The sequence below is a fragment of the Baudoinia panamericana genome (genome assembly GCF_000338955.1).
Source record: "Baudoinia panamericana UAMH 10762 unplaced genomic scaffold BAUCOscaffold_2, whole genome shotgun sequence".
Lineage (NCBI taxonomy): Eukaryota > Fungi > Ascomycota > Dothideomycetes > Mycosphaerellales > Teratosphaeriaceae > Baudoinia > Baudoinia panamericana.
Window position 1 is genome coordinate 574,503 of NW_006911258.1, and position 23,078 is coordinate 597,580.

The window sequence follows — 23,078 nt, forward strand, 5'->3', positions numbered from 1 at the left end:
CGGTGACGGACGTTAAGAAGTAGGCTTTCTTTGTGCCAGGCTGTACGAGCAGTGGGAGAAATCTTTCTGTTGCACGCCGCTGCCCGCCAGGAGAACCCGAGGCTATGACACGACCGTCCCCGAGGTCATGGCTACTGTTCCCCAACGCCGCTGTAGAAACAAGCATGCTATACGGCTCAGATAGCGAGATCCGACTTGTAGCAGGGCACACTGCGAGGTATGCTCAGCCGTCTGTTATCAGACGGGCTCAAGTGCGATCCCTATACGCATCGTGAAGCACTTGGCTCGACCTTGGTGCACCTCATCGCTGTTGGGCACCGCGGAAGCTTTCCGCAGAACACCGTCAGCTAAAGCTTCGATTGGCGATGCTTGCGTCCTTCCAACCCCCGCTCGCGCGCGGAAGTCAAAAGGTTGGTGTTGTCGAATGGACTTTCACTTGTGTGCAGAGTTGTTCACAACACCAACCTTGGAGAGCGGAAAGCTTTGCTATAGTATTGCCGTAATCCACAGCTCGGGTGCGGAACCTGTAATCATCGACAGGTAGGGCTGGAAGATCGAGTATATCAGTCAAGCCACGTCCGAACCATACGACGTACGCGTTGACGGATAGCACTCCACTCTTTTGATCTTGTCTGACAGTTCTAGTCGTTCACGCCAATTGTAACACAATGCCGCACAAGGAGGAGTATACCGAGTTCACTCCCAACCAGTACCCACCTTTCCCTGAAGGGGCCGACTTTCCGACGGTCGAATTACAGACCATTTCCCTCAGGACGCTAGAGGAAGGCGACGAGGCTGAAATTGACCGGGCTTTTGAAGCCTTCAAGAGTCGCGGCTTTGTGTATCTCGAACTAGCTGGCACCGAGAGAGGCGATACCATCCTCTATGGTGCAGACGATGTCGCGCGTGCTGCCGAGGAGACGTTTGCACTTCCGCTGGAAGAGAAACTGAAGTACAAGCAGGCCAACAAAGAGCTCTTCGGGTAAGGATCTAGTCGTGGTTATCCGTGACATATCTGAACCTCCTACACCTCAACAGCCAGTATCTCAGTGTCATCTAACCGTTTGCGTAGGTACAAGAAAGTGGGCGCAACGAATGCCGACAAATCCGGTAAGCACAGCAATGTGTACATCGCCTCGCGATTGTCTCAAATATGGCTGACTCTCATACCCTGGATATCTAGGCACGCCGGACACAGCGGAGTTCTTCAATGTTCGCAAGAATGACATGATCGTTCCTGACAATCAGATGTCGCGCGAGTGGCCCTCGGTTATCATCGAGCACAAGCCTTTGTTTGCCAACTACTGCCGTGCTGCGCATGCCACAGGTCTTATGATTATGGACATCCTCGCCGACAAGCTGGGTACGCATAGCGTGTGCAGATCACGTTGCGAGTATCTGAGGCGGAACTGACTCCTCTTTCCTTCAATCTAGGTGTGCCGCGTGAGGAGATTAGAAGCAGGCACGTGATCGAGGAGCCTGCGGGTGACCACATTCGGTTCACTCGTGGCCCGCCAAGGAAGACCGCCGAAATGCCAGAGATCCAAACGCCATCACACACTGATTTCGGAACGTGAGTCGATCCCTCGGCGACGGTGTAGTATGCGTTAGCTGACGTGCTCCAAGCATCACAATCTTGATGAATTGGTTGGGAGGGTTGCAAGTCTGGTCAGAGTCTGCAAGGAAAGCCGGTCCGTTGGAACCTGATGTGCCTGGCGAGTGGTAAGCAAAGCGCTTTGATCATCCCAATGACCATCTGAGGCAGGGCTGACTCTTCCACCCATCAATGTTCAGGCTATGGGTCAAGCCTAAGCGGGGATGCGCGATCGTCAACCTAGGTGACGCCGCCGTAAAGTTCACCAACGGTGTGCTCTGCTCCGGTCGGCACCGCGTTATTCCGGCTCCGGGAGAGCAGGGCAAGTGGCCCCGCTACAGCATCGTCTACTTCGTGCGGCCCACAGATCACAGCAAGCTCAAGACATTGCAGGGTAGCGGGATCCCACCAGCAGAAGACCAAAACGAGGAGGGCGTGGAGGCCAAGGAGTGGATCTACCTTCAATCCAAAGGCCTGGGTTTGAGAGGCAATGACTGAGCCGGCAACATATGCGACTCAGCCACGTAGTGCCTCAATGTCCTGTACATCCTTCACCGCGGTGTTCGTCAGGATCTCTACCTGATCTTTTCCTACCCGCACAGAATCTTCAATGCGGATGCCTAACCCACGGAAGTGCGCAGGCCAGCGACTTTCGTCCGGTACATATATCCCAGGCTCGATGGTGATGCATTGGTTCTCCTTCAAAAGGTCCGTGCGCGGATATCCAGGCGCATCATGCACGTCCAAGCCGATGTAGTGGCCTACGTGATGCGGAAAGAGTGTATCCAGGGCGTAGCCGGACATATCAAACCCAAGGTCGCCAAGGCCGTTCCGTAAGCCGTCCTCAGCGACCCGATGTAGCTTGTCCAGACTCATGTTCGCGTCTTCTCTACACAGGCTTATACAGCTTTTCTGGACCTTCAATATCATCTCGTACATGTCCCTCTGCGCACCCGTGAAGCGCGAATTCACGGGCCACGTCCGTGTGATGTCACTGATGTACCCGCCATACTCTCCACCTGCATCAACAAGCACCAGCTCGCCAGTGTTCAGCAGAGCATCGTTGCGAACATAGTGTATGCTAAGAGCATTCTTGCCGCCCGCAATGACCGGTACATAAGCATCACCATCAAGCCCTTGCGTCTTGAAACCGTAATTCAGATCCGTCCAAAGCTGCTTCTCGCTGGAGTATTGGTTACGCATGGCTTCAGTAATGACGGCGCCGGATATGGAGCTAGCTCTCCGCATACATTTAAGCTCAGCGTCTGACTTATTAACGCGCAGCTCGTTCATGATGGGCTGCAATGACTTCACCGTGGCGCTTGTAAGCAGCTTCGCTAAGCCATCAACCTTCGGCTCAGACCCGGCAATGAACCTCGCAAAGACGCCTTCTTTGCGGTTTCCGTAGCCAATATCCGTGTAGACGCTCCTTGCAGGATTCAGAAGTTTCGGAAGCACTTTCTCAACATCGTCGACACTTCTGCCCTCATCTGCATTGAAGACATCCTGCGCGGCCTGTACACCCGAACGCGCGCCGTCCCATTTCTCTGCTCTGCTGTCTTTCGGTCGGACGAAGAGGTGGAAGGTGAACATAACATCGGAAGACCCTTTTTCAATGACTGCTACCGCTTCCGGCTCGTTGAACCCTGTCAGATAGTAGAAGTTGGAATCCTGCCGGTATTCGTAGAAGACGGCGCCGGACCTGATCTTGACACCCGCTGCAGCCACAATGGCAACACTATTGCGAGGCAGCTTCTTAGCTAGGGCTGCACGTCGGTGATGGTACTCTAGGGCAGAGATACCAGGTGTCAGATCCCCAGCTGCGATAATATGCGGATGCGTCTCGTGCAATGGCTGCCCGAAACGCAAGTCCGCCGCCGACACGAGTGCACGCTTTGCAGCGCAGCCATGTTGCAGAAGTGCAGGCCGAGTACTGACTCTTGATCGTGGACCGATGGCTGTTCGCAAGGCAGGTGATAGTATGCGACTCATTGTTAGGTTCGAAGCAAACATTTAGAAGCATGAACCCGAATTGCCGCAATTCTCGGCTGTGCTTGCCGTCTGGGACTGGCGTGAGGTGCGGGCCGGTTTCGTAACGTGCTGTGAATGGAAGATTGCCCTGCTTCCACCGTGGCACAGCTCTGCTTGCAGCAAGCAATAGAGAGGTGGTGAGCTTACTGTTTCCATGTACTTGACGCGAGCAGCAGCAATATGTGCTCGCATCTATCGCTGCTCGCCATGCTCTGCACTTCTTAGTCAAGCTGTGCTTTGTAACGTCAAACCCTCATATCAGATAGCTATCAACGTTCAGAGAACCAGGAAAGCATCGACTAGTGTTCGAGTTCGGAGAATGGAGATCAGTCAAGAGGATCTCGCGTCCTTTCATACGGCTTTAAAGAGCTCCAAACGCATTCTCGCCCTCCTCGGAGCCGGGTACGAAGATGAAGACCACCGTCACCGACCATTGTTCAAGATTCCGCTGATATTTGCATCCCATACATTGCAGCCTGAGCGCGTCTTCCGGGTTGCCCACGTTTCGTGGAGCCGGTGGATTATGGAGAACGCACGACTCTATTTCGTTGGCGACGCCGGAAGCTTTTAACAAAAATGCTGGCCTGGTGTGGCAGTTTTACAACTACCGGAGACACATGGCCCTCCAAGCTCAGCCCAACCCTGCGCATTATGCCCTTGCCGAACTAGCGAGGAGGATGCCAGGTTTCATGACTCTTTCACAGAACGTCGACGGTCTGTCGCAACGTGCGAACCATCCCATGAAGCAGCTGCAGCTTCTCCACGGAACTCTGTTCGAACTACGTTGCGTAGATCGTGCAGTGTGCCGATACTCTGAAACGAACTTTACCGATCCCGTCGTTCCAGCCCTCGAGATCCCAACCTCAGACCTGGACCCGACATCAAACGAAGCCAGGAAGGAGGTGAGTGATCATTTGCAAGCTAAGCAGAAAGGTAACGACTTGGACATAAGCGACGTCCAAATTCCATTGCCTGCCCTGAAGCGGGAGGATCTTCCAACCTGTCCTAAGTGTAAGACCAACCTGCTCCGTCCGGGCGTTGTGTGGTTTGGTGAGAGCCTGCCTTTTCACGTCCTCGAAGCTGCGGAGGACTTCCTAAACCATCCGAATGACATCGATATCATGCTCGTCATCGGCACCTCGGCTAAGGTATATCCGGTACGTATAAGTGCTTAAGAGACATGCATCCGTCCCACCACACCGCTGACATTCGAACCAGGCTGCCGGATATATCGAGAAGGCTAGGGAGAGGGGTGCCAGAGTCTGTGTCATCAACATGGATGAGACCGACCGCCCTGCCGGAGGTTGGATGGACGGGAACTGGTTTTTCAGAGGTGACGCAGCGGTGTTGGTGCCGAAACTGTTGGAGCCAGTCATCGGCGACATAAAGGCGTCGGAGTAAGGTGCGCATGGAGCTCCATCACGGTGTCGTTCGCCAATAACGTAGCGATGCCTCGCTGGCTGTCCGAGACACGAAAATCTGGAACGCGTGCTTCTAAAGCAAAATTGCTGCTGACTAGCAAGAGGCGAGTCCTCGTGCGCCTTATTGCCGATGGTTCTGCCATGAGGGTAGTCTCATTAGCAGCCTGCCGTTTTATGTTACAGCACTCCTTCGGGATGCATGCTTCAAGCAGCCTCGTGCATGTCTAATCGACGCGCCTTATTCAGGCAGAACGGCCTTGTTAATGCAATAACAGCAGCCAGTTCTGCATTCCAGAAAATGAGACCTGCGATTGGCGGAAGCTGGTTGCTTTGCTCGTGCAGTAAACCGGGTCATAGATGAGGCCTGTGGTTTCGCCATTACTGTCGCCGCAGCAGGGCGTCCAGGGGTGGTCGAAAGTAGCTTCTGCCATCCCGAGCTTCATGTGCTCTTGTCTGCAAAGCTCTCCTTGCCCTCAATCTACCTGCTGCACGTGATCGCCTTGGTCCCTGTCAGTGCATCGTCGTAAGCCTTCATGATCAAGCATGATCGCTCATCAATCCACTAGACACCATCCCGTAATTTCCATCAATCCACTGACACCATCCATGATCGTGTGCTTCAGCCGTGACTGATAACGACGCGAGCGCCTTCTTTTCCAATTACACCTCTCTCCTTTGGTTTCCCCTTTGGACTCCTGTCTCGTCCCTTCTTCCTCCCGAGGAAGCCGAGCATGCCGTTTGGCCTATCAAACTTCTGCTCACTCCCAGGAGTAACCATGCCTTGACTGGCATTCGCCATTTCGCTCCAGCTGCCTTGCTCGTTCAGCACAACCTGCACGCCACCGCCCATGGATGTGCTTCTCGTGCTGCCTCTCGGCCTGTGCGACCTCACTTGCGATGACGAGGTCATTGTTGGTGATATTGTGTCCTCGTAGCGGACAGTGCGCGTTTGCTGTAATCTTGGGAGCTCCGCAAGCTGGTGCGATGATCCTGGTACGTGTGGCACCGAGGGATGTGAGGTGACGGATGGGAGGTAGTCAGACTGCGGGTGTGACGTGGGTGGAACTGCGAAGTTTGTAGTTAACGCGGCCGCGGGTAAAGGCGGCGATCCGTCAGGTGTGTGAGTCGTGGATAGTGTTCTGGAACTACTTCCCGGCGTCTGTGACCTAGGCGTTGGTATTGAGCGTGATGTCTCTGGCTGTCGGTGTCGTTGCTGGCTTGTGTTTTCGGCAGATCTGTCCCTTTCGCTGCGCGCATATCGCCTTGGGGACGATGCGGACGCTGAAGCTGGCGATGCGGTCGTGGTGACAGGACTCCTTGACTCCGGCGCCAGAGTATAGTTGAACGGCTCGAACATCGTTTCAATCATCCTGTGCAGCTCATCGGCCCTGATCTCCTGAGGTGTTGCGTCATCTCTCAGCTCTGCACGAGGCTTCTGCTTCCGTGCCCGTGCCTCCAGTGGCGCCTCTTCAAGAAGCAGTTCCTCCAAGTCGTACGTAGCATCAAAGTTTGTCTTCTCGCTAGACGGGCAGAATACCGGCTCCACCCCCTTCGCTTCGAGGATCTCAAAATCGATCTCTCTGAAGAATGGGTTGTCGGTAAACGTCCGGAAACCTGCAGCCCCAATGCGCTGTGCTCTGTCCTTTTCTAGTAGGGAGCTTATAGCATGCAGACAAGGCATTGAGACTGGTGGCATCGTGACCGGAAATGGCGGCTCGGCCTTGATGATCGACTGCCCGAGCTGCTCCTGATGGTTTGCTTCGAATGGTCGCTTGTTGTAGATACATTCGTAGAAGAGCACGCCAAGCGACCACCAATCCACCTCTGGACCGTAGCCTCTCCCTGCATAGACCTCAGGCGCAAGGTAGGCCAAGGTTCCGGACTTGCTGGTTAGTGGCTTGTTGGGGGTATAGTCGGACGCTACGTTGAAGTCTGCCAGATGCACGTGGCCTTCCGAATCCAGGAGTACATTGTCAGGCTTCACATCTCTATGCACGATGCGCTGCCGATGTATGTATCTTAGCGCACAGCCTAGTTCGGCAATCCAGAAACGGACTGCTTCTTCAGTGAAGGTTTTTCGTGTAATGTGGAAGCGAAGATCACCCCCGTTCATCAGGTCTAGCACAATGTACCTGCCATGGATGTCAGCGGTGTCATAAGCCGTACGCCACATTAAGCCCACTCACAGATATTCCATGTCCTGAAAGCTGTACCGCAGATTGCACAGAAACGGATGGTTCAGATGTTCCAGCATCCTCCGCTCCCGTATGATGTTGCGCACACTCTCCGACCGTACCACTTCATCCTTCCGTATGTACTTGAGCGCGAACGTCAAGCCCGTATCCTTGCTTTCCACAATTCGCACTTTTCCAAACGCCCCTTTGCCCACCACTCGCAGTAGGCGGAAGTGATTGAGGTTGACCTCGTCAGTGAGGACAACGGGTTTGCCATTGGTGTTGCCCATTGATGGAGTGGCTGATATTCGGTAAAGACAGGCAAGTCCTACGGAGACCCAAGGAAAATCCCAACACTCTCTGGACGGGCCCGGCTACCTTGTTCTTCTCCAACACATTGCTCCTCTTAAATTACTCTCTTGCCGAAGCTAACCGCACTTCTCAAGTCGACGTGCGCAATCCGACGCCAAAACCTAGTGATTGTAGATTGTGATGATGGCTCGACTCCCCCCGCTGCAAGCGCTGCAGCTATGCCGTACCGTCTCTTCAATATACGTCAAGGGCCGCAGTAGAGTTGTTACACCTAGTCGCACGGCAGTTCGCCAGTTCCGGTGAAGTGGTAAGATGGGCAGCCGGGGTTATGGCGGTGCGCGAGCCGATTCAGAGTCAAGTCAACTCTCACGCGAGGTTGATGCAGTCGACGCAGTTGATGCAGGCCTGTTGCATACACTAGGGCAGCAGCTTCGTAGAGAGTCGGACTGCTTTGTTGGAGCTGGCAGGAATCACGCCAGCACCGGCAGGATGATCAACGATCAACGATGAGTCCTAGCAGAAACTTTACAATGTGCATGCACTGCGACAGATCAACCCACGAGAATGCCGCACGACGAGACACGAGTCAAACGGGCAAATAAAGCATGGCTTCCACGTTCCCATTCCGCCCGCTAAACCCTATGCACAGCCAAAGCTCCGTCTCAGAAGTTGGCCGTCTTAAGCGCTCCAATTGCCTCTCGTGCATTGCAAGCCTTCCGTACACTTTTTGCAGGGGTTGACCAGCGTTGGAGCTTTGATCGGCGGCTCATGGTTAGCGAAATATATCCGAAGCAAGCCCTACGAGCGGCCGGCACTCACATTTGATCAAGGGAACGGTCCCAAGCTTCGGCGTCTGACCCATCCCTTTCTTATTCCCTGCGTGACCTCCCGTACGCGAGCGTAACTCCCAACAACAATTGGAAAGGCCAATCCAGCCGTGAAGGATGTACCATATACCGCTGCTCGGCGACTACGTTTTCGTCTACACGCATGAGCGTGAGCCAAGATTCGGCACAGCGGCATGCATCGAACATTCTCACGAGGTTCTAGGCCGAAGCCACAACGTTCATGATGTGTTTGGGAGCTTATTATAGGCAAGGGCTCAACAGAGGGGTTCCTTAGTGCGAGAGACTCGTGTCGTGGCCGCTTTGCGGGTCTGGGTTGTCTCATTACTCATCATGTTCCGGATTTCTAACCACAGTTGTTCTAGTGCGTGGCGGCGACTGATCGGTCAATCTTTCGGTGACGGAAGCTCCACAATCCACGCAGTAGGCTAGAACCTAAGGTTGGTTATGGTAGTTATAAGCGACTTAGACTAACAAGGTGACTCCATCCGAGCACTTGTGCATGCCAGTACAGCACTTTAACACACCAGCGAGCAATGTTAACGCCGTGCCCATAGCCGGGACGCCTGACAACACGTGCAACTTCGTGGCTTCTCAGTAGACCCTCTTCGCAGGGACTACACCTCGTCCATTGTGCCGGCAGGCTGTGCATCTTCTTCGTCCTCATCAAGACTGCCAACGCTGCTCATCTCGTCGCTGTCATCGGAGTCGTTGCCGGCATCGTCGACATGATCTTTCGTCGCATATTTGCCAACGTATTCTGTGTCGCGATTAGCATATAAGGCTTCCGGAGCAATCCAAGTGGTCGATGCTTACCCTTGACCTTTGCATCGTAGCTCTTGAGATCTCGCATCATGAGAGCAGCAGCCTCGCCGTTGAGCGGGTCAGTTGGGTTCGGGTACCGCAAAAGTTGCGGCAGGAAAACCTCGAAGATGTTGATCATGTCGTACATGGGTGACCATGTCTGATTGATTACATCTAGACAGACGCTGCCGGACCTACATCGATGTTGATTAGCTGAAGGGTACGTCAACTAGAGTGAGTGCAGAACACACAGCTCGTCAATGTTGGGATGAAAGATGCGGTTAACGAAGCCGATGCTTGGACTCTTGTATGGGTACTGGTCTGGCAGCTCTACGTGTATTTTCCAAAGGCCACCAGAGAAGGGTGCTGTTGGGAATGTCAGCACGTCGGACGGTTTCCCTTCTTCTTTCACACTTACTCTCCTCTGGGCCTTTGAAGCGGACATAGAACTCTTGCCTGCGATCACGGTTAGCGAAGAAGCTCTGCGTGTTCGATCCAACGTCTGCAGGCAAGGACGCACACTGTCGAGACGGATCAGTCAGCACGTGCTGCAACATCAGCGACTAAAAACGCTGTGCCAGAAAGGTGCTACGTACTGTTGTCATTGACGAGTGTGACCTCGTAATCGCTCATCAACCTGTATCACTCAGCACCAGGCAAACAACCGAAGCTCTGCTAGTCGCTTACATCTTCATGACCTGTCAAAGGAACCGTCAGCACCGCATCCATGTGATTCTGGTGGTCGAAGTGGTATACTCACATCCGTCTCAATTCTCCGCTTTGGACTGCTCATCTTGCCTACTGCCTTCCGCCGCCGCCTCTCCGTGGATCAAGTAGGGTGTCCCTCTGTGACTCTTGTCCACTGTGCTTGCCGCCCAGGCTTTGCTACACTGGCGTCTTGTAGAATTGCGTGGTAGCGTAGATAACCACAACTCACGCAAGCAACGTATAGTCGTGAGTGTAGACTTCGTCACAGTGCCTGTAATGCTCGGAGCCTCGATCGGGTTAGTAGTCCGGAAGACGGGCTTATCTGCTCAGGTTTGTGTGGAGGATGCAATTGCCGGTTAACGAATCGTGGGTTAGCCGATTGACTTTGATGGCTACCTTGAAGGCTGAGGTTTGCTATTGAGTCAGTGACAGATCTCAAGTTGGAAGCGAGATAGCAGAGGGCAGGTGCGTGAGGAGCAGGTTGTCGTGATGGCGCAGCGTGACCAATGTCCAAGCTGCTCGGGTGCCAGTCCCACATGACGAGAGCTTCCGCCCGGCTGTTACCGAGCTTCGGCGAAAGCTGACAGAACAAAGACCGATAACGCTTTCAGAAGAGGCACGGTGAGAGAAGGTGCATGGAAGTCAGGATTGTGGTATACCACTGCGCAGAATGTTTCTAGGATTCCCTAAATCTCTAGATCCGGTATCGAGGATTCTCATACGCTACATGCAGCGCCACCCAGATGCAGTCGCTCAACGCTATCACGAACTTTAAGCGCGCCAACATATACCAGGCGCAAGCAAAACATTACATCTTCCCTTGAGCGCCAAAACCAGGCACGGTCGCCGCCGTCGGTGCTCCAGGCTGTCGTCGCTGATAGAACACGATATACGCCTGCTCGTTCTGCAAGGCATCCGCGCCCCTCAGCTGTTCCGGCTGGAAGTCGTTGACCCTACTATCGTCGAACATGTGCCAACATCTCCGTCCTTGATCCTTAGCCGCCGTGATGTAATGTCCACTTTGCATCGTCGCGCCGATATGTCTCACCACCGCATATGCATCATAAGTGTAAGGCGGGGTCATCTCCGGGCCAGTTTTGGGCGCATCTTCGCCATACAGATCGGCGACCTTTCTGGCATCCTCTGGAGTCAGCTGCGGCAGCATATACGGGTCGAGCGAGAAGTCATTAAGCGGGAAATCAACCGGTATGCGGATTTTGCGACTCTGCCGGCCTTGCGAGGCAAAGCGCTTGAAATGCACGACAAGAAACTGAGGCGCACGTGTCAAAGTGAGGCGCTTCTTCGCCTCGCGAAAAGTCTTGCATCGTGGACATCGCCATTGGTCGTCGCGTGTCAGCATCTCCTCAGAGCAGTAGGATCGCAAGCAGTCGTCCAAGGTGGGGTATCGGCCATTGCGCCAAAAGCGCGCGTCTAGTGGAATTTCGACTGAGATCGACGTGAACGCTTCGTATGTTGTTGAAGTAAAGTTGCATTCGAGACACGTCAGTTTACTGGCGTGCTGGCCCGCAAAGAGATTGTAGATGAAAGACAGCTCGCGGTGATTGTAGCGACTCCACTCGATCTTCGAAGCATACACTTTCGGCATGCGCTCGCGCTTCGCCTCTTCCTGCTCGGTCAACGCCTGCAGTGGCGTCCTTGCCCAATTGACATTCAGATCTTCGTGCAGCGTGTCGATGACCACGTCAAAGAACTCTTTCGCATCTTGCTGCTCCTCGTTGTCGAACTGAGATGCTAGACGCCGGACAAGGCTTCGGAACGTGGAAGGCTTGACGACTTCCACATCACCTTTCCATAGATTGCGAATGAGATTGGCGTAGATGTTGGTCATGTGGCCATGGCTGCCCTTCCAGTTCTCCGCTTGAACCTGCGACCTGAAGCCGTCGTCCAAAAAGAGCACAGAGAGCGGTGTGGTGGCCGAAAGCGCTTGGATCGTACTATTCATGTAGCATGTGTTGCGGAAGTTGACCAGTCCTGTGCGTGGCAGACGGAGATTGGTGGACAAGAGCCTTGGCGGGATGTAGGGTGTGAGTTGGCTCGATGTGCTTCTGGCGCTTGGCTGGCTACCGGATGCTTGTCTGTCGGAAACTCCTTGGTAGCTCATACGAGGGGCAGCGGGCGCCGGACGCGCTGGCACTGACGGAAACTGTGACGGCGCCGGCGCAGACGGGTAGAGTGGGATCTTAGCGGGCACTTGTGGCGGCGCTCTCGTGGGCTTTTGGCGAGCAAATGCTTGCGGGTCAAGGTTGCCAGCATCCGGGAAGCGCTCGAGAAACTCGCGGATTGCGGTGGACGGCTCTGCGTCTTCCTCGTCGCCGTCCTTAACAGTCTCGCGTACACCGTCTTCGGACAACTCTGGCGGCTGCGACAGCGCAACACTCTCCACACGTGCCTTTTCGCGCCAGAACTGTTCTTCCTCCGGATTAAAGGGCTCGTAGTCACGTATGCGGCGCTTCGACACTCTCAACTGTCCCGCTACCGGCCGTCTTGCCACTGGCCTACCTTGCTTCGCTCTCGTGGTGGTGTCAGAGGTCAAGAGCGCTTGCACCCCCATCATGTCCGTCCAGGCTTCAAGCCCTCCCTTGAGTAGCATCGGGGGTCTTCGCAATGGTTTCTCTTGATTGAAGTCGTATAAAGCCTCACGGAGATAGTTCAGGCCGGTCTGAGCTTGACCTACAGGATGTGAGAGGGAGCTCTCGGACTGCGTTGACGCATCGTAGTAGACGACGAAGTTGTACTGATCTCGTTGGTGGAACATGCCTTGCTCCTCTTCCGGAGATATGACAAGAGCGTTCTCTAGTTGTTCGGCACTCATGCCTGATCGCACGGACAGAGGATCGACGCACATGATGGTCGTCGCCAGTATGTGTCCCCTATCGAATTCTTCACGGGAGCGAAAGTCGATGAGGAGCACGGAAAAGTACTGCAAGTAATCGAAGAGCTTCTCCGGGGTGATTTCAGTCTCGATCGGTACATTGACGGATGTTCTTCGCGGCCCTGTACCATTGGGCCTGCCATTTGCGGCTTGATTTGGGAAATAGTCGCCGTTCTCCAAGGGCCCATTGGGCGCGTGCGACGAGGCCGAAGATGTAAGCGCCATTGAAGATCGTCGGGTTGGGCCGGCTAGGCTTCTCGCAGAATGCCGTGGGGGTGCAATATTACCGGTCGTTTCCATGTTGCGGGCAGGACTGTATGCAGTCGGAGGGGCTTGCGGAAGGTTCGGTATCGCGAGGGGCGGCATTATTGTACCGTTGCCGTTCGGCATCCCACGAGGACCTTGCGGCTTTCCAGAAGAAGAGACAAGGGAGGTAGTCCGTGATAGTGGCTCGAAAGAGTTGCGGCCTCCATAGTCTGCCGCATTGGGGAACGAAGATAGCGCACTTCCTCTGACAGGCGAACTATGGACGCTAGACGCGTTCGACTCTCGGGACGGCGGCCTTTGCGAAGTGTCAAGCATGCGTAATCGAGCAAAGCGATCATTCAAGACGTCAGACGATGTTTGCCCATTTGCTCCGCTGGGAGTGGCGTGCGAGATGGCCCGGCTATGGAGACTCTCCGGCTTTGGGCTTGGCGTTGGCTTGATCCTCTGTCCTGGTGCTTGCGGACCACTTGCCTGCCCACTTGTAGGAATGTCTGATGTGTGCGATTGCGCCGTTGGCACACTTTCTGAACGTATGTGCCCATTCTGTGACTCCTGCGGCCTCACGCCTGACCGATTATTGTTGCTCACAATAATTCCCTTGATGTTCGCAAATTGATCATTCTGGGCACTGATCTTCTTCTGCAGCAAGTGAAGCTTCTTCGCATTCTCCGGATGATCGAGCGTGAAGTGAGTGTAGTCCTTGTGGCGAGGTATCAGATTAATCACAATCTCCGAGGCGTGCAGGTACTCGACAAAAGCGAGGTCAGGTCTCCGAAAATTGAGCAGCGTATTGGCCTGCTCCAACGCAGTCTCGCCGGCCTTGACCAATGCTGTGATCGGGCTTTGAGGGTCATAGCCACCCGCTGCTTTTGCCTTCAAATCCTCGAGATGCGCAAACACTCGCTCGCCGCTGCTGTTTGGTGGAGAGCGCGGGTCGTAGGCGGGAGACCCTCCGGTCGGGTACGGTGGTGGCGCAACGGCGCTCATGATGCAAGTCGGTGTCTTTGCATAGCGTTGCAGTGTGTACCTTGAGGTACAGTTCGGTCTATCAAACGACACTGCTTGCTCGATCTACGATTTCCACACCAAGCGGCCGGATACTGTAGCCTCGGTGCCCGCGTGGCGCTGCTGTGATGGATGGCAAAGCGGGCTTGTCGCGAAGCACTTTGCGTGGGTTCTTGCTGAACTGTGCTTGAGGTATTGCCTTGTGTGTCTCAATCGAATGAGTTGCGACCGTTAAAGAAGCTGTAGATGTCAAATGTGCTAATAATGTCTTTCCCCACAAGCACTCCACGCTGTTGATGATGACGGAGGGGGCAAAGCCACATGCAAGCTCCAGCCTTACATACATGTTCTAGGCACACACTCTGTTGAAACACACGCAATAGCGAGCTACTGCTACACTCTATCCATGCCGAGCCTAGTCTTTGCACCATCCACGTTATCGCTGACGAAGAGTCACATGCTCTGTTAGCCTCATCACTTACCTGCCCATACAGACTTCTGTTTCCAATAACACTTTCGTATCAGCGAGCCGCATAAACAGCTCAGGATGACCTCGCTGTTCTGGGGCCCGCCGGCCGCCACGGCGGAACTGGACCAGCAAATCGAAAAGGCTACCTCAAGCTCCCTGGAAGACATGGTAACGAACATTGAGATTAGTGATGTGATACGCTCGAAACAAGTGCCTGCCAAAACCGCCGCGCAATTACTTAAGAAGCGGATCAGCAACAAGAACCCAAACATCCAGTTAAGCGCCTTGAACCTGACAGACACTTGTGTGAAGAACGGCGGTAGCCACTTCCTTCAAGAGGTCGCAAGCCGGGACTTCCTCGATAACCTTGTCAGCTTGGTCCGCTATGATGCTGGTGGTATGGGAGACCGAGATGTCAAACAGAAGATCTTGGAGCTGATCCAGACGTGGGAGGGTGCTGCGCAAGGGAAGGAGAGCTTGAGCTACATCTCCGAAGTATACCGCACGTTACAGCATGAAGGCTTCAACTTCCCGCCGCGAGAAGAGATCGCAAGCAGCATGTTTGACAGCACTGCGCCACCTGAGTGGACAGATAGCGATGTGTGCATGCGGTGTCGGGAAAAGTTTACTCTCACGAATCGAAAGCATCACTGCAGGAATTGTGGTGGCATCTTCGACCAGAACTGTTCGAGTAAGAGCCTGCCGCTACCGCACCTTGGCATTATGACGCCTGTAAGGGTGGATGATGGCTGTTACGCAAAGCTGGTCGCGAAATCTGGAGGCACTCCCGGGCCGCAAAGTCCCGCTGGTGGAGTGAAAAGAACGCTGTGGCAGGACAGCACGATGAGCCGAGAGTCGTCACGCATGCAGCCGCGAGGTGCACGAGTGACCGAAGACAGCTTTGATGCGGACCTGAAGAAAGCTCTAGAGATGAGCCTGGAGGACAGCAAAGGTCATGCGGGTGCGGGCTATGTGCCGCAAAGCGCGATGCTGAAGTTCAAGCCGCAGACGAACGGCACGAGCAAGCCGCCTGCAAAGGCGGCCGTGGAGGAGGAGGTCGAGGAGGAGGATGCCGACTTGAAGGCGGCGATTGCGGCGAGCCTGCAAGATATGGAGGCGCAGAAGACGCGACACGCCAAGGAGCTGAAAGCGCAAGCTTCGTCAGGCACAGCGCCCGCGCCTTCTCAATATCGGCCGAACAACCAATTCGAGCTGACACCGGTGGAGGCAGAGAACATTAACCTCTTTGCGACGCTGGTCGACCGATTGCAGCATCAGCCACCTGGCACAATCTTGCGAGAACCGCAGATCCAGGAGCTGTACGAAAGCATCGGCACACTTCGACCCAAGCTGGCACGAACGTATGGCGAGACAATGAGCAAGCACGACACGCTGCTCGATCTTCATTCCAAGCTATCGACGGTTGTACGTTACTACGACCGCATGTTGGAGGAGCGCATGGCCAGCGCATACACCTCGAGCAGGTACGGGCAACCGCAGCGATCGAGCATGTACCCAAGCATACCATCAGCACAAAACGTGCAAGCTCCTGACGGGATGGAGAGCTATTATACCGGCAATGCGCCCCAGATGGACGGGTACGGCCAGCAGAATGCAGGCTATGCAAGCTATGCATCCCAACAGCAGGCTCCTGCGCCTTATGCGTCGTATGAAAAGCAGAGGCTCACGGACTACGGACCGCCGCCACCGGAAGCAAATTACTACTCGCAACAACCACTACCTTCTCAGACCCCGTATATGCCGCAAGCACAATCATATCCACAATCGCAGCCTACACCCTACCCATCCCAACAGCCAGCGCCACATTTAGAAAGCCATCAGCAAACTGGCATGCTTCATGACCCGTCACATCAAGCTTACCCGCAACCATCTCCTCAATATGCACCAAGCCACGGCTCGCAGTCCTCCAACCCAGCAATCTCCCCTCCTACTGCGGACGCCGCAGCGAATTTCTACTACAACGAACAGCAGCAGCAGCAGCAGCAGCAGCAGCAGCAATCGTCTCAAGCCCCGGCGCCTCAAGCTCAGCAACAGCCGCCTAGTCCCGAGCTGTATCATCAACCCCCGCCTGTGCAGCAACAGAACCAACCTCCTGCGCCTCAACAGCAGTATACCCAGTCCTCACAGCCTACTCCACAGCAGCAGTATCAGGCCCCAGCCTCTGCTCAGCCGCCACTACAACGACAAGCAAGCCATCATCAATACTACCAGCCGCAACCGCAGCAGCAACAGCAAGCAGCTGCACCAGTGCAGCAATGGCCACAGGCGCCTGTTGCGGGGGCCGGATACGGTCAGGAAGCGTTCCCGGCTGCGCCGCAGCACATGCCCGTCGCTGCGAAGGAGGAAAGCCTGATCGAGCTATAGCAGTACTTGGACGAGCATAGCGACTAGGTGGCAGGATGGTCATAAATAAGCAGAATAAGTTCCGATAGCTATATACCCTTGACTCATCTCTGCCAGAAATGAGGTGTGAGCCTTACCGTGTACGAAGAAGCGCGGCTTGATGAGTGCTTTTGGCTTGGTCTTTCTCCCAAACTTCGCTTGCGCTCAATTTCGTAGGGTCGCTATTACTTACACCTGACTACAGCTCGTCACCAGTACACGGTTCCCAGTAGTGCTCCTGGTAGCTGATTGTACGTGTCGTCGTCGTCGTCGTCCTAGATAAGAAGAATGCTACCGCCAGAACAAGAACTATGCCGATCAGAAAGACCACTATCATGCAGATGCGAAGACGCCGGCCCCCGTCCCCCCCGTCGCGAGAAGCCTTTAGCTTGTAGTGGAAGTCAAGTCTTGATCTGCCCGGAGTGTCAGCACGAGCAATTCGCAGTTGCCATAGGACGGTTGCATTGAAGTGACATACCGCCTTTGCGCCTTTGCCGCTATGACGAAGTCGTTTAGGAGTATCGACTCTGCCCGAAGCCATTCGAGGAGCTTGTGCACCTGCTGTTTGATCGCTGTCACGAGTTCTGCCGGAAAGACGTGGTAGCCAGGTATGTTGTAGTAGGGCGGCAGGAAGAAGGCCAAGGCTGCAGCGAGAGCAAGAGTGACTGGTCGGGAGAAGAAAAGGTAGATGATGATGGTCTCAAGGAGCTTGATAGTGTGCAGCTGTAGGTTACACCTCGCCATAGGAGTGTCGTCTCTGGCTTGGATTGTGTGCTTGGCGGATGTTGTAGGGGCAGCTGGTTTGAATATCAGACTAGGTAGAGCGGCATCAACGGATCTAGCACTGCTCGTGCTATCTTCAGCTGGTGAAGCGACAACCTCAAAGTCGTCGCCAACATTATCCGTGATTGCGGTCATGGTGTCTTGTCGTAAGGAGAAATAAGGACGCCAGGAGGGGACCGATACTTGCCAAGGATATGCTTCATCGAATACATAGCATGGATGTTATACTCCAACTGCCATTGAGCCAGTTGGCCTTGCTGCACTGTTTCGGCGACGTGGAACTTGTGCCTGATCCTCCAACAAAGCTGCTGCCTGCGGTTGTTGCGAACGTGTCCTCTCCAATCGGGGCAGACAGCTGGCTAGATTCGAGCAGCGCTCCCATGTTGGGGCCCAATCCGACAAGTTACGTTCATTTTGTCTCATCCATCAAGCCGTTGTAAAGGTTGGCTGAACGAAAAGGTGGTTTAGGGATATACAGTAATGCTCGCTTCTCTGCCGACCTCAGCAACAAACAGCCATGATCATTTGTAAGCATTGGCCCCTCCGCATACCACAGTGAGCAACGCAGGTGTGCTGGAGAACACGGCGCCCTCCTGCGGCACACCACCATCCGGAGTAACGTCATCGTAGGGAAACGCATAGCCACCACCGTCCAGATTCGTAACGTGCACGATGCGCGCATAGTGCTGCGTCTCAATTAGCGGAACATTCATCAAGCTGCACCGGGATTGTACCTACATTGGTCGTAGCGTTCTGGTAGTACTGCGACGGAGTAGCCCCGTTTGGTACAGTGTTGCTAGACAGCATGATGCTCCGGTTGAAGCCTGCCGCAAGTCGAGGAATCAAGGTGTTCGTCTCCGCATTGCCGCCCGTCGCGAATGGCCCGGATGAGTTGCTGAATATGTCGGCAGCGGAGGGTTTTCTAAACGATCCGCCAGGGCCGAAGCTCAGGGAATTGTTGGATACTTGGCCCGCCACATTGCCAAACGAAGCTTGTGTGTTGACCGTCAGCTTCTGACTTGTGTATTGGGAGTAGACTTGATTGACATAGTTCGTCCAGTAGTTTTGGAACCAGCTCGGGTTCAGCAGTATGCCGGAATTGGGGCTCAGAATGCGCAGAAGCTGGCCACTGCCATTCTTCACGACGAGGGAGCTCCACGGATAGCCGTCTTTCTGCGTCTGTGCCGTCAGGCCAGTGGCGATGGTTTGCAGGCCGTTGGATGGCATGCCGGAGACATGCTGTATCGTCCCAGAGGAATCCTTGAGCGTCATTGCTATTGGCAGGCAGACAAAGTCAACGTAGCTGATATTGGCGAACAATTGGGATGAGTTGAACGTGAGCTCCATGAAGCCGAAAGACGTGTTATGATTGGCATCAGAAGGGTTGAAGATGCTGGGCTCGACCAGGCCTGGACCGGGGTTGACGTAGAAGACGAGCTTGGCGCCTACTGAAAACCAGATTCTGGCACCTGCAAGCTGAGGGATAGTCGCGCTGACCGAGCTGCCAGGGCCGCCTAGAGAGATGGATGTGTTCGCGTTGATAGGTGTGCCAGTCTTGGATGGGTTCGGCGGGTAGTATGGCGTCTTCCCATCGGCTTGCAAGAGAAAGAGGGCATTATTGTTGTTCAGGGCAGTGCCAGCTACTGTAGTGTCAATGGCATTGTCGAAGACATTGCTATTCACGACTTACTGATATAGGCATAGACTGTGCTGGAGCTCGTTTGGTTCTGCAGCTGGATTTGCAGCGTGCTGTTGGTCATCGCTCCGGTTTCCACAGGCGCAAAGAAACGCGCAGGATGATAAATGGCGTAGAAATGCTTTGCCGGCTGTTGCTTTCCGCTTACGGGCTTTGCGTCGTTGTAGTAATCGGTATCGTTAACGCAGGAGGTGCTCAGTCTGAGGCAGATAGGACGCGATCACATCGAGCTAGATATACACCCTTTCCGGGGACGTGTGGGCTGAAAGTAGGATGTTGGTGTTCATGGGCAGCCCTAAGAGAATGAACAAATATATGCATATAGAGTACGCGCAGTAAGGTAGGAAGCGCAGGTGGGCAATTCAGCAACGAAGGAGAGTACCTGCTGTTACGGCGTCCAACTCAAGGAACTCGCGCCTGACCCTACCACCTACATTGATTCGAAGCCATGGCCTCTAGGAGAAACTGAAGGATCGACTGATAGGGCCGTCTTACAAAGGTGGCTGTATTTCGCTGAGAGAATGCTCCTGCGCCTACAGTTGGTGCTACGTCTTCGAGTGTGACCTCTATGAGATCCTCATACTAATGCTCAGCCCCGTTACTGAGCCTTGAGTAGACGTCAGCCATCAGCGAATGTACGTGGCAGAGGACGCTGACAGGATGCGGTCGACGTTGCTTGTAAAATGGCGAAGCAGGTCGGATTCTGCTGACTCAGCAAGATCCGGCGCGCCTTCGCATTTTGGCACACTTCTTCCTTTACTCGCGGGGTTTTCTCACAACGTACACCAACTCGCCTATACGAAGCCGAATGATTGCAGCATCGTCTGCACATAGCGATCAAGATGCAAGGCTTCAACATGGGCCGCTACGTGCCGCCCGATCAGGAGGGCACGACCTCCGGTAACCGCCTCAACCGTAAACGAGCGCCTGGCACCCTACGAGCGGACGGCACGCAGACCGTGCGCTTCGAGATGCCCTTCGCGGTACGGTGAAATGTTGAAATAGCGATGTCACGCATGAAAGCTAAGCAAAGCTGTTTCCGCCGAGTTGTAGGTCTGGTGTCACACGTGCCAGCCGCATGCGATTATCGGGCAGGGCGTGAGGTTTAATGCGGAGAAGAAAAGGGCAGGGAAATACTATACCACGCCGATATGGTGGGTGACCACGCTGGTTGAACGGTAGCCATGGGGCGACATCTGACGCCAGCGACAGGAGCTTTCGGATGCGCCATCCCGCCTGCGGCGGCTTCATCGTCATTCAAACGGACCCGAAGAATACCGCCTACGTGGTCACGGAAGGCGGCAAAGCGCGGGATTACGGCGACGACGATGACAGACTTCGTGAGGGCGAAGGCGGCATTCCCATCTTGACGCCTGCGGAGCGCGAGCGCAGGCGTGAAGATGCGTTCGCGCAGCTAGAAGGCCAGGTAGAGGAGAAACTGGCGGTCAAGGACAACACGAAGCGTATTGAAGAGTTGTATCGGGCGCGTAAGCGAGACTGGGAAGATCCGTTCGCCGCGAACCGAAGGCTGAGGACGGAGTTTCGGAAGGAGAGCAAGAAGAGGAAGAGGGATGAGGAAGCTACCCAGGCGCTGAAGGAGCGTCTAGGCACGGACATGGAGTTGTTACCGGAGACGGAGGAGGATGCGCGGAGGGCGGAGCTGGTGGGCTTTGGCGTGGATGATGAGGTGCAGGAGCATGATGGGCATGATGAGGCCAGCCGCAAGGCACTTTTTGACAAGTCGACAGCATCGCCGCTACCTAGACGATCAGACAAACGGGAAGAAGGGCGGAGGGAGGCCTTGCGACGACGCTTACTCGCAAACACTCGAGCAGCGAGCAACCCGTTTAGCAATACAGGTCCGAAGGCCGAACGATGACTGCATCTCGTTTCCAGCATAAGATGGTACAACAATCGACTTGTAGACAGATGCATGTCGTCACTCAACTGCCCTCGTCTAAATTACACTCTGCCGCAAAATGCTCCCCATAGTGGACAATAGCAGCGTGCTCAATGCTGCCGGCGCCCAACGCCCGTACCACGCTCCATGCTCGGCTACTGCCAGCCCTGTCCAACAAAAGAGACACAGTTCTGGAGAAGCTTACCCTCTATCGTCGCATCATGATCGCATACCCTTCCTCTGCCTAATTCGTCGCATTTGCACACGGCTCAATGGAAACCGTTCACCCTCCCACTGTTGAACTTCCCATCTAAGAAATATGCATGCTGCACCGACTGCTTTGCCGAAATGCGCCCGGCTGGGTCGTAGACCAGCAATAACTCAAGCAAATCCAAGCCTTCGTCACCAAGCAACTTGCAGCCATCCGGACTTATCACCTCCTCCCCGGCTTTCCTCTCCCATTTGGGAAAGCTGCTCTTAAAGTCCGGCAGGCTCGTTACGCCGGGCCATTCAGTCTCTGTCGGTGTGCCCAGAATGCGGAAGATCTTGAAGATCTCGTCGATTTCCGAGTCGCCAGGGAAGAGCGGCTTGCGCGTGGCCATTTCTGCGAAGATACACCCGATGCTCCACATGTCTACCCCTGTGCTGTATTGCCGACCACCGAGCAGAATCTCCGGGCTGCGGTACCAGAGCGTGACGACTTCGTGGGTGTATGTCCGTAGCGGCACGCCGAATGCTCGTGCCAGGCCGAAATCGGCTAGTTTCAAGTCGCCGGAGGAGGAGATGAGAAGGTTCTGGGGCTTGAGATCGCGGTGCAGGATGCGGTGGGCGTGGCAGTAGCGCGTGCCGGAGAGGAGCTGGTGCGTGAACTTCTTGACCATTTCCGGACCGAGGCCCATGTGTCCCGCACGCGTAGCCATGACACCTTCGGGTAACGGCTTGCCGCGACCGCCTTCGGAAACGGGAAGAGCTTCCATGTACTTCTTCAGGTCGAGGTCGAGGTACTCGAAGACGAGATACAGCTTGTGACCGTCGGCGTGCACGATGTTGAGTAAGCGGACGATGTTGGGGTCGTTCATCTCTTTGAGCAAGCTGATTTCGCGGATGGCGGTGGAAGGGACGCCTTCATCTTCAGCTTCGAGCCGAATCTTCTTGAGGGCGACGATGCGGTGGTCCGGGGTGGTAAGATCTTTGGCTTTGTAGACAACGCCGTACGTCCCTGTTTAGCAACATCAACACACATTCTATACAGCATCATGTCTACCCGCTAGTCGCCGACTGACCTTCACCAATCTTCTCCATCTTCTGGTAGTTCTCCATGCCGGGCGACGTGCCGCTCGCACGAGCGTGGCCGAAGGTTGCTATCCTGCGGTGTTGGCTCGTTGCCGGCGACTGTCCTGGAGCTGGTGTTGTGGTGTTAATCTCTTGTTAGTATCCGGCCATTGGTGCAAGTTGCTGTTCCTGCGTCAACAAAACACGCCGCTGCCCGCGCGTGCGTTCACACCAACGCGAGTCACTCGGCCCGATGCCGCTGCCGCCGTGTCGATGCAGCGCACATGTCAAACATGCGCAGACGTCGTCAATCAGATACAGATATTCCCCCCCCTTATGCGGAAGATCTGGCTCGCTGGCGAATTACTATCAGCTTGTCATCTTGCTTTGATTTTTACATGCATGAGCAGTGTTGGCAAATAGCCGCACAAGCAGCGCAATCTGGTGGGAACGGGGCAATGAAGCACTGATCCACATCACATGAGCGCGCGACACTGTCGC

General features: G+C 54.7%; 11 protein-coding genes across 11 annotated transcripts; 4 read left to right on the forward strand and 7 right to left on the reverse strand.

The window, feature by feature from the left end:
- The first annotated feature begins 365 nt into the window (after positions 1 to 365).
- BAUCODRAFT_345705 (uncharacterized protein) lies at positions 366 to 2,101 on the forward strand. The gene is made up of 7 exons (XM_007675092.1): positions 366 to 540; positions 646 to 982; positions 1,073 to 1,110; positions 1,184 to 1,363; positions 1,435 to 1,573; positions 1,627 to 1,722; positions 1,795 to 2,101. The coding sequence occupies exons 2-7, from the start codon at positions 669 to 671 to the stop codon at positions 2,090 to 2,092; spliced, it is 1,065 nt and encodes a 354-aa protein (XP_007673282.1). The 5' UTR covers positions 366 to 540; positions 646 to 668; the 3' UTR covers positions 2,093 to 2,101.
- Positions 2,102 to 2,110: 9 nt separating this feature from the next.
- BAUCODRAFT_63038 (uncharacterized protein) lies at positions 2,111 to 3,586 on the reverse strand (the record flags this gene model as incomplete). Its single annotated transcript, XM_007674892.1, has 1 exon — positions 2,111 to 3,586. One exon carries the CDS (start codon positions 3,584 to 3,586, stop codon positions 2,111 to 2,113), a length of 1,476 nt encoding a protein of 491 aa, XP_007673082.1.
- A 358-nt stretch (positions 3,587 to 3,944) lies between these two features.
- On the forward strand, positions 3,945 to 5,026 carry BAUCODRAFT_119262 (uncharacterized protein; the record flags this gene model as incomplete). Its single annotated transcript, XM_007675093.1, has 4 exons — positions 3,945 to 4,027; positions 4,101 to 4,527; positions 4,555 to 4,782; positions 4,844 to 5,026. 4 exons carry the CDS (start codon positions 3,945 to 3,947, stop codon positions 5,024 to 5,026), a joined length of 921 nt encoding a protein of 306 aa, XP_007673283.1.
- A 206-nt stretch (positions 5,027 to 5,232) lies between these two features.
- BAUCODRAFT_345425 (uncharacterized protein) lies at positions 5,233 to 7,922 on the reverse strand. Its single transcript, XM_007675094.1, has 2 exons — positions 7,233 to 7,922; positions 5,233 to 7,178 (listed from the first exon to the last, which is right to left on the reverse strand). Exons 1-2 carry the CDS (start codon positions 7,508 to 7,510, stop codon positions 5,666 to 5,668), a joined length of 1,791 nt encoding a protein of 596 aa, XP_007673284.1. The 5' UTR covers positions 7,511 to 7,922; the 3' UTR covers positions 5,233 to 5,665.
- A 766-nt stretch (positions 7,923 to 8,688) lies between these two features.
- BAUCODRAFT_30071 (uncharacterized protein) lies at positions 8,689 to 10,378 on the reverse strand. Its single transcript, XM_007674747.1, has 7 exons — positions 9,942 to 10,378; positions 9,869 to 9,879; positions 9,777 to 9,818; positions 9,600 to 9,637; positions 9,433 to 9,547; positions 9,194 to 9,375; positions 8,689 to 9,137 (listed from the first exon to the last, which is right to left on the reverse strand). The coding sequence occupies exons 1-7, from the start codon at positions 9,972 to 9,974 to the stop codon at positions 8,995 to 8,997; spliced, it is 564 nt and encodes a 187-aa protein (XP_007672937.1). The 5' UTR covers positions 9,975 to 10,378; the 3' UTR covers positions 8,689 to 8,994.
- Positions 10,379 to 10,754: 376 nt separating this feature from the next.
- Positions 10,755 to 13,853, reverse strand: BAUCODRAFT_45097 (uncharacterized protein; the record flags this gene model as incomplete). The annotated part of the gene is made up of 2 exons (XM_007674847.1): positions 10,755 to 13,232; positions 13,314 to 13,853. Coding segments are annotated over 2 exons (3,018 nt in total), but the record flags the coding sequence as incomplete, so codon positions are not given.
- A 524-nt stretch (positions 13,854 to 14,377) lies between these two features.
- BAUCODRAFT_30074 (uncharacterized protein) lies at positions 14,378 to 17,286 on the forward strand. The gene has a single exon (XM_007674748.1). It carries the CDS (start codon positions 14,602 to 14,604, stop codon positions 16,906 to 16,908), a length of 2,307 nt encoding a protein of 768 aa, XP_007672938.1. The 5' UTR covers positions 14,378 to 14,601; the 3' UTR covers positions 16,909 to 17,286.
- A 24-nt stretch (positions 17,287 to 17,310) lies between these two features.
- On the reverse strand, positions 17,311 to 17,844 carry BAUCODRAFT_145081 (uncharacterized protein; the record flags this gene model as incomplete). The annotated part of the gene is made up of 1 exon (XM_007675095.1): positions 17,311 to 17,844. The coding sequence occupies one exon, from the start codon at positions 17,842 to 17,844 to the stop codon at positions 17,311 to 17,313; it is 534 nt and encodes a 177-aa protein (XP_007673285.1).
- Positions 17,845 to 18,037: 193 nt separating this feature from the next.
- Positions 18,038 to 19,807, reverse strand: BAUCODRAFT_347058 (glycoside hydrolase family 64 protein). Its single transcript, XM_007675096.1, has 3 exons — positions 19,400 to 19,807; positions 18,448 to 19,349; positions 18,038 to 18,395 (listed from the first exon to the last, which is right to left on the reverse strand). The coding sequence occupies exons 1-3, from the start codon at positions 19,467 to 19,469 to the stop codon at positions 18,231 to 18,233; spliced, it is 1,137 nt and encodes a 378-aa protein (XP_007673286.1). The 5' UTR covers positions 19,470 to 19,807; the 3' UTR covers positions 18,038 to 18,230.
- A 370-nt stretch (positions 19,808 to 20,177) lies between these two features.
- Positions 20,178 to 21,429, forward strand: BAUCODRAFT_347303 (uncharacterized protein). The gene is made up of 4 exons (XM_007675097.1): positions 20,178 to 20,388; positions 20,459 to 20,559; positions 20,618 to 20,703; positions 20,758 to 21,429. The coding sequence occupies exons 1-4, from the start codon at positions 20,248 to 20,250 to the stop codon at positions 21,282 to 21,284; spliced, it is 855 nt and encodes a 284-aa protein (XP_007673287.1). The 5' UTR covers positions 20,178 to 20,247; the 3' UTR covers positions 21,285 to 21,429.
- On the reverse strand, positions 21,430 to 22,867 carry BAUCODRAFT_347253 (uncharacterized protein). Its single transcript, XM_007675098.1, has 2 exons — positions 22,589 to 22,867; positions 21,430 to 22,524 (listed from the first exon to the last, which is right to left on the reverse strand). The coding sequence occupies exons 1-2, from the start codon at positions 22,623 to 22,625 to the stop codon at positions 21,575 to 21,577; spliced, it is 987 nt and encodes a 328-aa protein (XP_007673288.1). The 5' UTR covers positions 22,626 to 22,867; the 3' UTR covers positions 21,430 to 21,574.
- Between the last annotated feature and the right edge of the window lie 211 nt (positions 22,868 to 23,078).